This window comes from Anas acuta, chromosome 2 (genome assembly GCF_963932015.1).
Source record: "Anas acuta chromosome 2, bAnaAcu1.1, whole genome shotgun sequence".
Lineage (NCBI taxonomy): Eukaryota > Metazoa > Chordata > Aves > Anseriformes > Anatidae > Anas > Anas acuta.
In genome coordinates, this window is record NC_088980.1 from 80958736 (window position 1) to 80976066 (window position 17331).

Consider the following 17331-nt stretch of genomic DNA (forward strand, 5'->3'; position numbering starts at 1 on the left):
AGAAGAGAAATAGCAAAGCTCAGAACCAGGGCTGCTCTGAAGAACCACAACCTCTCCTCACCTTGAGTCAGAGAAAAAGAGAAATGTGCTTTTCCACAACCGATGGTATAAGAGCATTGCTGGCTCCACAGCGGACACGGTTGCCTAAACACATTTTCAAAGTTATGACACAAACTTATTTACACAAAAAACTGAGATTGAGGATCAGTTAACCGTGTGGCAATTGCCACAGACACAAAGAATGGCAAGTCTTACATTAACCACAGAATAGTTGATTATCATCTGTAACAGGAAAACACTTGACAAATGCCTTGAATCACAACCTGTTTGTTGGACTGAGCAGCTACTTGATGTTTCTTTCCTCTGGCAATCTAAATGCAAAGGTCCACCTAAACTGCTTTTCATAATGGGTTTCCCTGGCTTCTGGGTTATCACCATCACCAGCCTGACGGTTGGATGCTAGTTCCTTAGAAACACAGAGCCCAAGACAATTGGTTAGAGCAGGGCAGAAACGGAAGGTTTGGTTTCTACAGAATACCCTATTAGTAACAGGTTCTGTAGGACATCACATTTCTGGGGAAGTCAGTGGCCCAAGGCAAAATACTCACGGTCCAGGGAAACACTCATTTAACTCCTAGGAAGCACCTCTGGTCTCAACAGCAACTGCTGCGTTGCTGAACAAAGTGGGTGCAGAACGCAGGAGCAGAGGCAAGCTTTCAAGCCACTTCAGTGAGTGCTCCTGTATTAACAGGGAAATAAATCCCTGTTATATTTCTCTGGCAATTCATCCCTCTGAGGAAAAGAGATCTACTGAACAACCTTATGTTGATTACTGGTGCATTATGTAAAGCTCCCCTCACAAAAACTAAGCTGCAGTGAATTAGGAGCTCACAGACCCGAAGTTCAGTGGGTTAGGGCCTTCAGTTGGACCTTCTGAACTTGCCAGCAGTTGCAAGATAGCAACAAAGCTTCAGGAGCTTCTGACAAACTTGCTGTTTGGCAACACATGCAAGAGAGCAGTGCATGTCCAGTCTGTCGTGCCTCTCAGCAACTGCTAACACAAGGATATGCAACACAGAAGGGTGCTTTTCTTTTTTTCTTTCCCCAAGACCACCAGAATCTCCTTTGAGAGAAGAGGGTAGATGTGTAAGGGTGTTGCAGAGGGATCTCCTCCCCATTTATCTCCCCCTCCACAAAGGGGGCATATACACGGTGCGGTCACCCATTCCTAGATATGACTGTCATGTCCTCACAGTCTGAACAAAAACAGTTTCCTCTTGCTTCAGAGGGCTGTACGCGCTAAGCAAGTAAAAACACTGCTTGGGGACATCGTGATTTGACTTTACTTGAATTTCTGCACTGTATAAAGCAAAAAAAGAAAAATCGGTTAGTCATCAAGTTTTATTTTAAGTGATAAAATGTCTCAGTATTAGAAGTAATGACGTTTGCTTGTAACCACCTGATACCAAAGCAAGAATCATAGACGCCTTCAGCATAACAGAAACAATACTCATGCAAATATTGTATTTTCTTACTGAAGCTTTAATAGCTTTGATACCACACCAGACGGTTCAAGTGCTGGAGGTGGTTTTTCAATATAACTCCTTGATATTTAACAGTGATGGAGGGACTGAACTGTACAATAATTAATATTCACCACAAATGTTGCACCCTCTATTCCCTTCCCTGAATTGATCCAGATCTCTACTAAGAAAAGGAAGCAGATTTTGGAAAACATTTCAGAAATGCTACAGATCTCAGAATACCAATGAACTATTAATAAGACATTGAACGTTTCCCTCTAATCTCTTTTTTTTCCTCTACAAAAAAGGATTGATTTTTTACTTTAGTTTAAGTATCAAACGTAGCTAGTTGTCTGTGACAAAGGTAGTTAACCATCTGCCTTCTCATTACAGACCTGTCTTGAAAATTAAGTTTGTGGCTCAGGGAGGGGGACCAGGGGGCCTTGTTTGTTTTTGGTTTGTGTATATTTGTTGGTGGTGGGAGCTTTTTATTATTTTTTTTAATCATTACAGAAACACATCACAATGAGAAGACAAACCAATACACATCAAATGCCACACTGGAATCTTTCTAGGGTATGAGAAATACACTCTCTAAAAATATCCACCGAAAGCATCAGCCGGAATATTGCTGTGATGTGAGAGAAAAGCAGTGCTGCATTTCCTTCCGTACATACCAGGCTTCTTTCAAGTACTTGCCTCTCTACAAAACTTGCTAGCAGGATGTGGCTGAAACCCCCCTCATCTGTCCCCAACATAAACAGTGAGTTCTAGAAGAAAGAGTTGGTCACCATCCAAGTTCTCTTACAAAATTTGTTTTGATTTCTCTTTGGAATCAAGATTTGCCATGCACCTTCAGTTCAATGGTTCAAAACATTAAAACCAAGGGCAAGTCAATCAACATTTCACAAATGTGAGCAGCAATGAGAAAGATCGAGGCTGGGACTCAGCAGTTTCAGTACATACATGCTCAAGGCAACAACCACTCCAGCGCAGACAAATTCCCCACCATGCCAGTCTACTAATAAGTGCAGTGGGGCCTTCAGACGTAGGTGCCAAGTCATCCAGAGCAGACAGTTGCAGGAGTACTTTGCACACTGGGGCTTTTTATCAAAGGGCCACTGTGAGGAATTTATTTTAACCTTTGAAGCACCAGGCTTCATAGCTTTTGCACGTATTTTCCACTTCTTAGGGGCTAGAGATAGTGCAAGCAAGAAAGAGTAGTCAAGCAAAAAGATTCACAAAAATAATGGCTAGAATAAACTGGGAATAAATTCCAAACAGCCTCACTGAGGAACCCCTACAGTTTAGAGCCAGAAATGGATGAACAATGTTTATGTAGTGACCCTCCTATAAACCCCTTACAAAAAGCAGGGGCAGAACCAAAGTGGCTGCAAGAAAGCATTATTGTGTTTTATTAATAGATAAAAAAAACACATTAGTGCAGTATTTGTGAGAGATCAGAATCAGATCTTTTAGGTTATTGTGAAAAAGGCACCATGGTGTACTGAAGGACTTCTGTGTTTTTGTGTTTTATATTTTTAAATAACTTACAAGTTCTGCGAGGGTGAGTCAGCAGCAGGAATACAGAGATACTTCACTCCCTGTGTAAAGAAGCAAAAAGAAATTAGCAGAAAACATTCAAGTCACATGCACTTATCTACTACTGTGCTACTCATGGTCTAGACTGGTGCAGCCTTACAGATTTTGAGGAAGATGCATCATTATTCAGACAAGCAACTACCATCTCTGTGCAGCCAGGTTTTAAAACATTGTTTTCACATCTGCTTTGTTGCCAAGACTTCACTTAGTTATGCTTATCCAAGGGACCAGCAGCAAGATTTTAAAAATAGAAACATCTTTACTAAAAAAGCATAGCTCTTTTTTTTCCCCAAAAATCACATTCTTATTTTTCTAGTAAAACTAAGTTGTCCCCTGCCCTTCTCTTTCTCTGAACAAAGTCTTCAACTTAAAATGGTGATAAGCAGTTTCTTTTGAATCTGTGCTAATCTTTTTTTTTTTCACATGGCTGGCAAACCAAACAAAATGCAATGCATTTTGGAGAAAAAAAATATGTTTGTGGGGTGTTTTTTGCTTTTAAAATTATTTTTTTTTTTGAAAGTTCAAGAAGGACAACCATAAAACCCGTACTTTTCTTCCACAAAGTTAGCCTCACCATTTTAGTCAGCTACCATAGTAAGTTACAAGATTAATTAGGGAAGTTTGACAAGCACTTCTCATGCATTGGAAGTGTTACTGGGTATATTTAAAACATCAGTGTAATCATACTCTACTGCTTTGCATTGTTAACGCTCAGTTTAACTGTCATTTTATTTTCAAAGCCCCCTTTGCCCTTCTGACTATTAAGAAAACAAACGCTTCTGAAAGCATATTTAGCTGACTTCTCAAATAGGACTTCCAAGAAAACAGGTTTCAGCTCAAATACATAAAAACTAAATTATTCACTGGAAGTCTTTCAGCGTCTGAGATAAGCAGAGTTGTGAATTTTTCAGATGTACTTGTAAAGATAAGGATTCAGAGCAAAGAGTCCACCACAAAATACACATTAGGTTATCTTTCTGTAACAATACGAAAACCCCTGATAACTTTGCACACTCATCCAGTAACACACAAGGGAAAAAAAAAAAATCAAACGTTTATTTACAAGAGATCCTTCAAGTGACATTTGCCAACAAGGTGGAACATAATACACATCTGCCAGGCACTTCATTTGCTAGGTGGAAGGCTGTGTGTGAAAAGTTCATTGCTCAGCTGTGCCAGCTACCTGAGGTAGCATCTTCTCCAGCACTGCCTTTACTGTTCAGGCTCAGAATCCTCTCTTTGCTCTTCCCTACAAGCACTTTGTTACTTCACCTGTCACCTCACACCAAAGAATAATAATCACTTGAGTTAGTGGCCCTGGCCTCTGGCACCATGACACACCATCACGCTAATCCTCTACAAGATGCATGAACTTCACCGCTACGTCAGAAAGGATGTGGTGATCCCTCACCCCCACCTCCTGAGTAACACTTCCATAAAGCACCAGCCTTTCTTGCAGCCTGACAGAACTTCTCTGGCCAGTGCTTTCCTCACAGCCACACAGTTTTGAGAGCATGCCTATGCTTTACCAGACTTCCTTGCCCTGTGTCAGGATAAGGGATGTCTACTGTGAGGCACCAGGATGGCCTCAGAGCCATAAGGTGATCCACAAGGGCTCATGTAGATGCATCCACTTAGAAACTTGCAGTAGTAGTAATACATCCACTAACAGTCTCCTGAACCAAGGACAGTAATTGTGTTGTGACAGGTAATTACGATAATAACCTTGTGTGACACATTTGAGAGGTTCATCTTGGACACTAGCACCACTTCCAAGTGAGTCACTCCAGTAGAAACAGGGCCTCAGACCTGAAAGTAAACGTGCATGCCAATCTGTCACACCTCTGCACCACTCCGTGCCATTAACCGCACCACCAAGGGAAGAAAGACACAGAAAACTGAAGTAGGAGACAGGTTAACACTAGCACATGCTGTGTGCCTTGGGTTTGCTCCTACAACACAGGCTGACTGATACAAGCTGTTCCACGGATTTCAGAAGCTGTGGCACACGCTGAGTGCTCTTCACAAGCTGCATGCAGAGGGGCTTTCAGATGATGTTCACTCTAAAAGCAGAAGTAGCACCAGCACAAGGTGAAGACCCACAGTGTTCTTTTTCTTTGTCATGGCTGGCTAGTTCCCAGTACCGCAAGCAAGCATGAAACTCGCCTGTAGGAGACCGCATATGGTACTGAATGGCTCATCCAGAGCCTGATCCTACTGCAGCACCTACAACTTCCAGTGAAGTAACACCAGCACTCCTCTCATTACTGTGCCGACAAATGCTCAGCATCAGCCAATGAGCCTGATTAAAATAACTTTGAACACCTCCTCTTTGAGAAGCTACTGGAATTTGGTATTTGGACGGATGCGTGTCTTGCGTGTGGTGTTTCTGGAAGGCTGTGGTGATGGACTCCTCCCTGTGAGGAAATAATCACACACTCAACTCAGAAATAGCTAGAGGTGGGATTTCAGAAGTATTGTGCAGTGGCCTAACCCAACTCTCACAGGCACAAAAATAAAAAATAAACCAGTGAAACTCTGTGACTTTAACCCAAGCAGTTTGGCCAGCGTTGGTAACTCCTGAGGATCCCACCCTACCATCAAGTTTTGCTTTTTTATGTTTAAACAAGAATAATGATAGAATCAAATATCATTCATCACAATCAGGTACCAGAAATACAGCAGCTACACAGGACTGCACAAGGCAGGTTTTCATAAATGAGACCCATTAGGATTTTTTTGTGTAGCTATTCATACTTTGCTGGGATTAGCTTTTACTCATGCATGCTGGATACACATTCTTTTTTTAAAACATACTGGCAATAGGAAGACACTTAATGACTGAACCCTCTTGTCTGTTTAAAAAAAAAACAACACACTACCCAGGATCATAATATTTGTTTATTTGTGCCCCAAGACACCATTCTTCCTCCTGAGCACATACCTTTGCAGATAACATCTAAGAAGTGTCCCAAAGGGACCTCTCAAAGCAGAACACTTTGTCAAGGAAACAAGTAAATAGCTACAACATTTTAGATGGGGTACTAGCATGCAAGAAAGACACAGACATCGCTACTTTATTATCCTGCAGAGTTTGCTTGCAATTCTGAAACTGCAAAGCCTAAGATGTAAGCAGGCAACAACCACTGAAACACGACAACTAAAAGAGAGTAAGCTAAACATCAAAAGACTGTTAGAGTCAAGCGGACTATCTCCCAGTGAAAATTTCAGCAACCTCCAAACCAGTACCGAGTCAGCAGCTTCACTCAATAAACATTAATCTGGTTGCACACGCAATATACAGACAGAGTTGATCCAAAATTGCACATTAGTGAAGGGAATACAAAACATAAGGTTAATGTCACGCTGTATGGAAGAGTTTGGATTTTTTTTTATTAGTTTTAAATCAATGTTTTTTCTTCCCTTGGACTGACAGTTTTCTAAGAATTATTCAGTGGAGAAAGGACAAAACATCTCAAAATAGATATTTTTTTACTTCAACTGCAAACATTAAATTAGGTGCCAGAGAATAGCTACTCGTCCCAAAACCATGGTATTTGCTCAAAGCAAAGAGAAAAGCTTGCAACTATAAGAAGAGGTAAAAAGAATTATTATTAAATCATACGCAAAGTATGAGATTAACTTTACTGAATACTGGTGCCAATGTTATTATTCAAACATTTCTTCAGCTGACACGTGCCAGTTGTCTTCTCTTTCCAAACCACCTTTTTCCCAGATTATCAGAAAAAAATCAACCCCATTTTCTCATTAAACTGAAAATAGGTATGTTCTCAGGTAATGAAACATTTCACACACATCCTAATGCAAAAGAAAAGGCTGTCCTCCAGTGAATATTCATCAGGTCAAATCTAAGCTTCTAGGTCAATGAGATGCTCAACACAGTTTCCTTCTGCTTGTCTCTCAATTCACTCCTATTCTCCATTTGGTACTTTTAAATCACTGCTCACTTTACTTTCTCCATCGATCACCTTTACCAACAAACCCTCTGAAACATACACCTTCCTAAACTTTTTCCTGATTATCCACGTGATGACTCTGACACCCCAATCAATTAAAAACATCACTCCTATTTCTTCTGCTGCATTTGAACTGCTAAGATTAAAAAAAAAAAAATTGAATAAAATAAAACATCATTTACTTTTCTGTTTTCTGTTTCAGCAGACAGAGTAACCACCAAAACTAGATTTCTGTCTCTTAGGCCCTGAAACTACATGCTACAGTTAAACCGATACAGTGAGAGCTAACAAAACTAGAGCAAGTATTCTGATTTCAAGATTGTCAAAGTTGAAACAAGCGAGAGTTTGGTAAAATTTCTAAAATTCACTGGTATTTGAGAAACTACAACACTTGCACAATTTCAGAGGTTCTAGAACTAAATCAGTTCCGTGACAGTCAATATATAGGTATTAAGATTAAAAAGGTTTAGGTGCGCGTATATGTGTATATATATATATATATATATATATATACACACACACATGCATGCGCTCACACAGAGGTTTTACACTGAAGTTAAAAAGATACTACAGTAATTGCAGGCCTTTTCAAACTTGTGTTTATTTTTTTGAGGTTGATCTACTAAGATCGGAAACCAAACAGTAATTTCACATTTGGAAAAGCCAGTAACACTAAAACAAGACCTTCTAAATGTTATTAGCTCTTAAAAAAAATACATCTTCGTTATTAAATCCAGTACTTTACATAGTGCTCAGGAAAGATAACAGTCCAATTTCTTAATGAATGCTCCATTTCTGATCTACTTACTATGGCTTAGCTTAAAAAGAAAAAATACTCGAGCTTCATTCATTTTAACTGAACTTGCAAAAACTGTCATTGTTTTCATAGTAGAACATGTAGATGTGTCATTTTGCTACAGCAAAATTCCGCACGTATTACATGTCAGATAATGGGTCAGCAACTAAAAATAAGATCTCTAAAGAGCACACAAATCTTAATACCAAGAAAAAATTCAACTCCAAACAGGATAACGTGTAAAGAGTAGTACTCTGAGAGAAGTGCAGCACCTATACGGACATTTTCTCCTCTCTAATGATGAAAAAGACATTCTGAAGTGATTAAGAATGAGGCTCAGTTTGATTACAAGCTAAAATCATATTAACATATAGTTTAAAGACCAATTATATTTATATAAAACTCAGTACACTTGGCAGACGTTCTTCAGAACATGGTCCCCTCCACTGCTGTATATACAACATTTTGGACATTCTTCTTAGCACTGGAAATCTGAATCTAGAACTGAGAATATTAAAAGATAAGGAAGAAAGATGAAAAAAAAGAACGTAAAATTACAAAAATCTATTCTCCATCAGGGGGGCGGGGGTGTGGAGTTAAAGAAAAAAATACTTTAAAAAGAGCAGGATTGTATTTTTGGCAATAAACCTCACTATATTTAAATTTATGTAAAGATACCATCAACGACTTCCAAGAAATTTTTTTTAAACCTAAAACCCTAAACTTAAATTTGTGAACCCAGATGCAAATAGAAAACCTCCAGCACCTGGCAAGTTCTTTCAGGTTAGTCAAAAACCATGTGTTAATTTGAGTCGTCACATCAACAGATGAGGACAGGACTTATTTTTGTTTAGGGGCATTTCAGCAAAAAAGCTAAAGTGGGAAACAGCCAGCACGAAGCTTCCTCAAGCCAAACCAACAAGAGTTGATCAAGAGTTTTGTCCAGTAATACACCAAACTGAACATGCTAAACTGAAAAACCATTCAACCGTTTGTTTGTCCTTTCAGTTGCTTTCTGTAGCAATCACCATCGGTGTTGATTTTATTAATGACTCACAGAAAATACATTTGTGTTTCAGCAAAAAACACAACCACTAATTGACTTTAGTGAACACCACATTCAGGTTTGGTTTTGAAAAAATATTTATAAATGAAATTGAAATTACATGGAGAATATGAACTGCAGAAAAGCAGGAAGCTCCTGCAATAGAATTTATACATTCAGTTTGTGTTGTATTATTATAATAAAATAGCTTTTTGCAAGTCATATGTGTTGTGGGTTTTTTTTGTGAAGTTTATGGTTTTCTTAGTAAATAGGCTCAGCAACACTTTTGAAAAGCCCAGCCCTAAGGCTGGAAATTGCCAGTCACAAATACAAGAAGTGTCCTATTAAAGCTCCCCTTCCCAATCTCTCCTCTTAGTCCATCTTTCTAACATTATAAGAAGAAATGTTGCAAAGTCAAGGCTTTGACTTGACTTACAAAGAGCTGCACATACTGCTTCTAACCCAAAACGTGAACGGTAACTTTAACCTGGCTCACCCGAAAGAATGGGAAGTAGGAGAAAATACTAATAACTTTGCATTTTACATCTCCTTCAGAGATGTAAACTATAGTATTTACAGGACTACACACTTCAGCTGAGAGGAAGGACCTCGTTCATATGCCTTTACTAGAGGGTGTACTTAAACCCCCAGACACGTCGTGGCAAACCTAACATCTGAGCACTGCCTATCGCACTTGGTCCCTGAACCCTACGGGGGAATCTCTGAGTACAAGGATAAAGCAATAAATCCCACTTGCCCCTTTCTCTCAGGGAGTGCTGGAACACGCTGGCAACACCTCTGGAAGACGCTCACATCACACACTTGGATTAAGGCTCTCCACAGGGTGGGCCAGAGCATTTGTTCTGCTCCAGTCAACGTGGTATCCAATCAGTGAGACACACCAGCCCAAGCACTTGCTGGTCTAAAAACCCCTCATACCAACAACTGGCTACTGAAAGCTTCTGAAGCTCCTCACCCTTTCTTTCCTACCACCTGTCAGTAGAAGAACATGCTTCCCCTGACACAGCTGGTGTGTGCTGAGCAACTCAAACGATGAACTGATTTCAGTGCATCGCCACCACAGCGGCCTCTGCCAAGGGTAACTCATGACGAAGACCTGGCCTGACACACTTTAAAAGTTGCTCCGTGGAAGTCTCTTGGAGGCTTCTTAGCAGGGCACCAAAGTCATTTTTGAAAAATTAGTCAGAGGCCCTAACTTCACAAGCAGAGCCAAAGCCGGACTGGGCATTACTTCAAGCTAGAGAAAATCTTCTGGCGCTGCCACACCTGAAAGAAAAATGGTAGCTATTTTGCTCAGCATGGTCTTCTGAAACATCTCATGAGGGGAAAACCTTACCATGAAAAAGCAGTGAAACACCGTAAAAGAAAGTTAAGCTTTTGAGTAGAAGAGGCACTTCTACACTTCCTCTTGATGGTAGCACAAGGGCTGAAAACCGATGGCTTCCAGTGGTGGCAACACTGGTAGCAACACTGGTGATAATGAGAGCTTAGTGGTGGAAATGGAAATGCAACACCCTGACCTGATTAAATCATTTCCAGAGCTGATCTCGATACAACAGCCATGGCCTTGTGATATGATATTAGCAACTCTGATTTTGAAGGCTGACTTTCCATCTCACTCTAATGGCTCCCGTAAGTGCTTGGGCTAGATACGGAAGACAGCAAAGCCGATGCACAGAACAAGTTGTGCGGCCATACCGAGCAGGGGCTTCTTTCAGCACATCATCAAGACGCAATTCTGATATATGAATGGGCTCCTACAGCTCAAGGCTTCTGTATGCTATCCAACATAACACAGCTTTAACAGACTAGCCTTTCTCACTCACTGAGCCACATCTGTCCAGAATTAGCACATGTTGGCTGTTTAGTTTCCCAATTTTTCCTCTTTTCAGTTATCTCATGTTGAGCAATGGTATGCTTTTGAGTCCAGTCAAATACTTTCTGGACTGTTTTCTGTGTGGGGATATTCCTTCACAATACAGAACCAAAGAAGAAAGCACTGAAGTGGCTTTCAGCACTTCCAGAGTTGAAGCAGCAAAGAGCATGACAGGATTTTTTTTTCCTCCATCTGTTTCAGCACTGTGTATGCCCCAATACACACAACAGAAAGAAAAAAAAAAAAAAAAGAAAAAAATCCTGTCCAGAATGTGTAGCCGAGAGAAAGAAACTACCACGAAGTGCTGATGGAAAGGGAGAATTAGAAAACTAAAAAATACTGAGGCTATCACCCCCTTCATAGCTTCTGTGAAAGCCTCCCATAGTAAACCCCATCATATTCTTGAGTGCTAACAATAGCACATAGAAAAAACAAGCAAACAAATAAACACCTCAGCAAAAATACTATCCAAAAATGTAGAGGAAGATTACTTGCATTGTACCAGAGCAGCCAGTTCAGCTCCTCCACAGATTAGTTTGCTTTCCTTTTCTAAAAACCCACAGAAGTATAGTTTACAGATGAGCTTTAGACATGCAAAGCTATAAGGTCCAGCTAGAAATGCAGTAAGATTTGCAACATCCAGACAGGTTTAAAAACATAAAGTGAGATTTCAGATCTTAATGCAGGCTGATATGAATGCATTATCTATACTTTATGACATTATTTATTACACTATTTATACTTTATTATCTGCACTTTATGACCATTAGATCTTGGAAATAATTTTCAGCTTTTTATAAGTGATCAGCTGTTTAGTTCTTCTATTTCCAGACAATTTTTATTTCTAATTCATAAATTCGATCCAATACATTCTCTTGCTATTTCCCGAGCTGCAACTTTCTCATCCTTAACACCTTACTGAGCAGGTATATCACAACATTCAGCACTGAAAATGGTGCTGAAAAGTTGTACAGCTTCTCTGCAACCTTATTTCTTCTACAACTTCTGTTCCATGCACTGGTTCTGTTCTAATTAGAGTACATTTTTGTTGGCCATATTGTTTTATTATGGTATTTGGCTGTCTACTCGAGGAGTGTGAAAGATTGTTCTAAACTAACAGCACGGTGTTAGCTGTGCTTTTCCCTTTCAGTTCAGTTTCTCAGGGACTGAGTATTTGAAACCCTAATTCGACTCTGACAGAAATTTAAAAATTTCTAGGAAAACTTTCAAGGAAAATCAAACTCTTTATAAGATGACCTGGCCCGTGAGGTTTACCTTAAAGATACAATTAATTCAAGTTGTTCTGGCTGCACAATCAGACTGGAAAAGAAAGATGCTTAGTTGAGTTAGTAATTAGCTGTTCTTTACCACCCCCTCCACCTACCTACCATATTTACATAGTCATCGATTCAGGAAAATGAGAAAAAAAGCCACTGCTCTGGAGACAACATGTACCAGGTTAAGATGATACTGTTAATGCCACCAGAATACTAAAGAAAATAAGCGCAAATAACTGTACTCTGCTGGTGCTCTGGTTAACTATGCAGAATGGGGAGAAAAACAACCTGTAAAGCTAGTATCTTGAGCGTTGGAGGCAAAGAAGAGTGGATGCTTCATAGATATTAATTTTCTTACTAACTGGAAGACATTGCAGCATTCAAAAATCCACACCACACTTTAAGATCACTCTTTTTTTGTCTAGAGAAGAAATCCAACAAGCCACAAGACATGAAACAGCACCACCTGCATACGTGCTTATGACCAGGACACAGACTGGCTATTCGCATGAAATGGGGATGCCTAAACCTTGAGTGCTTTGGCACTGGGCAGAAAGACATGACAAAAGCCCCAAGACCCCCAGAATCAGGCATGTTTTGCTGGGATTTCAGTTTTTGACGCTTCATTCAAATGACTTCAACTGAAACTGCCACATACACTGATACACTCCTTATCTGAAAAAGGACACTAAAAAGAAAAACATTCTCTAGCAACAGAAAGCACAGAAAAAACTCACACGCATAGAGAAGCGGCACACATGCAAAAACCTACTCTTAATGGTTGCAACGTGTTGCAAACAGAGCTGCTGTTAACATGGAAAGCTTGTGACAGAGGACAATACAAGAACGCCCAGGTAAAGTCCTGTTTATTTAAGACCTACACGAGTGTGGTCATCACGATGTCTTCAAGATGAGAGCAGCATACACAGCGCCCTGTGATGCACGAGTAGTCTGTCTAACAATGACAGCGCTGCAAGTCAATTAATCCCAAAGGGCTCCGCAACCACAGGCGACTGGTAAGACATTTGAAGCATTTGCTAGGTCAAACCCTGTGGCATTACTCAAGAGAAACAACAAAATTACTAGTAACTGACAAACGTGTGGTGGACCATGTGAAAGAAGCGGGTAGTTTCAGTCCCTTTCCGGACCGATGGACAGCTGTGTACAACATACACAGCAGTCCCCTCAATTGGCACCTCAAAGCATCTCGGACAGACCAAGGACTGAGAAACAAGACCTCTGTAACAGCCTTACTTGAACCAAATTCCACACACAAGTGAAGCACCTAAGAAAATCCACTGTTGCCTTGGCCATATGTTTCAACAATAACTTACTCTCCCTGTTAAAAGCCTTGCTTCCTTCCAGCCCGAATGTGTGCAACTTCATTTGTCAGCCAGGCACATCATGGTATTCTGAGGTGGTTCCTCTGCATGGGGACCCGTGGGCTGTTATCAGCCCATTCCCTGCCTCTCTCTGTGGATATTGGTCTCTGGGACTTGAACGACTGTCAAAACAGAAGAAATTCTAGCGCCCCTTAGCACTAGCGCCTTCCTGCATTACACACAGCAACCACTGCCCAATGCAGTGGAGGAAGCACTCTTGCTTTTGCCACGTGTGCACCCAGTGGCAGGGGACAGGTAAGAATGGTAGTTAAGGATGCCCCAAGTCCATCTGTTGGAACATGACTGTCCAGAGCAGCACACGCTTCCCAGGATGGGATGCAGTTTTGTTTATGCAGCTGCACAGTCCACGCCAGCATCCTATTTAGTTTGGACTCACATCCTTCTCCAAGCACCATCCCTCAGAGCAGGGTCAAACACCTGGAATTTCGATGGCAAAACATATCACTTAACAGACCTATAACCTCTGCTGTGCTGTAAACACAATTAACAAGATTTGCCTTTACCTCCTTTATTTAGATCAAGTGGCACAAACGTTGTTAGACCCCAGCCTTACCAGAGCAGAGTTACTGAAATTAAGGTGAAGGTCACTGACATGACTTCGCCGTGCGTACTACTCAATAACAGCAAGGTATGTTGGAACATGTTAGGTTTTGTCTCTTCTAACATGCTGAAAAGCTCCAGCAGGTCAAGAACATTTGAATTTGTCAGGAATGTACCTTGAGAGGCCTTTTCACACCTTTTGTAGGGTATCCCAAAGGAGCAATGGTTGCAGGGGCAATCCAAAAGCAAAGGCTCTAACTGGCCTAGCTGGATTTTTCTGAAGAAATATATCGTCTGTAGACAGGGGGGAAAACTGCCCAGGAAGAATTAAGTGTGCCCATCTTCACTGTCTGTTCTGACTGCACCTGCTCACTTAGGATATCTGGATGGCGCAGAAGTCAGGCCTTTAGGCCTTTTAGTCTCCACCCCCAAAAGCTATTTATCCCGTCCTTAATAAAAGAGCTCTACTCAGAGATCCAACTGGCCACTGCCAGATAGACAATTACTTAAAGCACATGGATACCTGTTTTCCCATCTGCCTTTTGTTCTCCCCCTACATTCTGAATAGAGATTTTCAAACCTGAACTAGCTGAGAGAGAGATTAGAAAGCAGGTGGCAAGAAACATAATTGTTCTCTTCTGCATGTGCCTTTTGTGTGGATTTATAAAACAGTAGGCCTCTGTGCAGCCTAATGCCTCTGTGCAGGAATACACACGGTACTGTCAGACACCGCCCTTACTCAGGGGGTTCCTTCCGTGCCTCTGAGGTAACAAACCTTGTTCCACAAGGGGCATGCAGTCCTTCCACTTGGACAGGCCACCAGTTACCCATAGTTTTTCTGATGGAGTTATAAACACGCATCTTTAGACTACAAAAATGCTTACCTTAGTGGTTAAGACCCCGCACAGCAATGGTGTACTTCGTTGGAGTCACAGCCTTAGGATGCTTTCTAAATATAAATTAATTCTAGATTTGTTTTTTATTAGAGGACAAATTTTCTTGAAGCAGTTTATATGAAAGGAATTAAGTGGCGATGTTGCAAGACAGATTAGTCCAGATTTTGGCAGATTCCTTCCATTCTAAAACACTTGAAGCCTTACAAATCAACTCTATGTCTTGTACTTAACGTATGCTGCCAATGTCTAAAGGTATAAAAGGTCTTATATTCCACCTGATTCAACCTACGTTTTCTAGTTATCCCGGCTTGAAAGTCCCCAGTAGCTTCCCAGGGCCGAACTTTGATTATGAGACACCCGTAACTCACAAGTCCATGAGGATTTGTAAATAATCATCAAAATAACTTCTGAAACCAAATTTCAGTGAGAAAACATTCGTTTTAAATCATTTCTCCTCAACAGGAACACACTATGAAACCTAAACCGATATAACAAGTGTTTTTTGTGAAACTCTACAGTCATTTTCAAGCAAGCTAGTAAGCCAGGAGGAACTAAAGAGGCGTATTTCCAAATACTGCAGCATACGCAAAGCACAGAAAGAAGCACACATTTTAAAAGCTACTGTGAATACTTTAAACACGAACAGGTGAAAACGGTCTGTAATATCACATACTCTGAGAGGGGCAATGCTGTCAGTTACTAAAATGGAAAGTAATTTTACAATCTAACAAGTTGGTGTTCACCTTATATGCTGACATTTGCTTTTACTTCTGGAGTATTGCTCCTACCCTGTATGGACAATGACACCAGATGGGTCATTTTCACTCTCTACCCAAGGTTTTCAGCTTTAAGTGCTGTATCAGAAGAATTTGTGCATCACATCAATCACTAGTGTAACTTCAAAATCTGACGAGATATGGTAATTTGTCACCAATTTGTCAATTTGGTAATTGATGTCAGGAACATCAAATTTTCTACTTCTAAAAACACTTACCCTTCCATGGCTTGCAGAGAAAACTTGGTTTAATGAAATATTTGTAGCATTTCCTACAGTATGATTAGGAAATACTTAAAATATTGTTAGTAAAAGATAAATACAACTACCACAGCACAAAAAATAAATAAAATAAACACAGCTTCTCAGAGATGATCAGCATCCACATAAATGCACACACACAAAACAGGGCGCCTCAGGGAAAAATGCTTCTCATATCACAGCAATTGCATGTTTAAAGGGCCGAATAACATCAAGTGTTCTGAACACAATGAACCCTCAACTTGCTGCCAGTGACGTCTGAAAATGCATCAGAAAAGCAGCCCCATTTGACTTCAGTGGGCTTGAGAATCAGCCTCAAGCACCATGCGGATACAGAAGCTGTACAGAAGCCTACCTACAACCTGGCAAAGGTGTAAATAACAAAGGAAGCAACACAACCTAACAGATATTTTCTAGGGAGAAGTTTAGCTTTCCACACCACCAGCACACAGACAAATACATTGCATGCTGCAAAAACAGAAGGCACAGTTAGAGAAACTTTTCTTTCAGAGGCAGAGGTGAACAAGGCAAGTCCACCCTCAGCCAGTCACTGTTCCCACTCCCCTGTAAGTTTTCAGACTGCATCATGAACCAGATTGGGAACTGATCTCAGTAAATGTAATCATTCATGCCTTCTGTGGGGGTAGCTAGAAAAGGTGACTTGGTTATATTTAACTCACACGAGCTCCCAGATCTATTCACCACGCAGACCCACAAACAGATGCACCACCACAAACGATGGCGGGGGGGGAAAGGGTCAGCATGTGGGCTGCCAAAACTACCGCCAACACCACAGGGAACACTGGCCTGAGGTTGCAGCTGAACTGTGCCATAATTAGTCTTCCTACCTTGCTAATCGTGATGATAAAACAAGTCAAACCCCGGCTCATTTAGGGAACTACACCCTAGGGGAAACATTACATCTCCCCTAGTCAGTGCAACTGCATCTCTCCTCAACTAAGGAGAGTCTTGAAGATCAAGGTTTCAGAATTAACCTGAATCAGGCACACCGTAAGTTAAATGGACACTACAAAAAGTAGCTTAATCACATCATCACACACTTCTAAGTTTGAAGTAAGCCTTGAATTCCAATATAAATCATGATTTTAAGGTGTAGCAAGGCCCAGCCACACCTCCTTCTTCTCAAGGTAACATGGCATCAAGAAAGTTTGACAGTTGAGTTAAACACAGGAGACCAGCAGCCTGGTTCCAGCTCTTTCGCTGCTCAAGATGACACAGCAAGTTGTGTCATTTCAACTCCTCAGCTCAGTTCCCCTTCCGTAAAACGGGGAATAATACTTCATGTTACAGTGCTGGAGACATACAGATGCTCTGCTGC

The 17331-nt window shown here is 40.8% G+C and overlaps 1 protein-coding gene across 2 annotated transcripts in view; it reads right to left on the minus strand.

Annotated features, from left to right (window-relative positions):
- The window catches only part of DUSP22 (dual specificity phosphatase 22), a 39996-nt gene that overhangs the window by 10240 nt on the left and 12425 nt on the right, over positions 1 to 17331 (minus strand). For both annotated transcript variants that reach the window (XM_068670947.1, XM_068670948.1), the window contains one exon: positions 3078 to 3127. In XM_068670947.1, coding sequence (XP_068527048.1) covers positions 3078 to 3127 — 50 coding nt within the window. The remainder of the gene's footprint in view (positions 1 to 3077; positions 3128 to 17331) is intronic.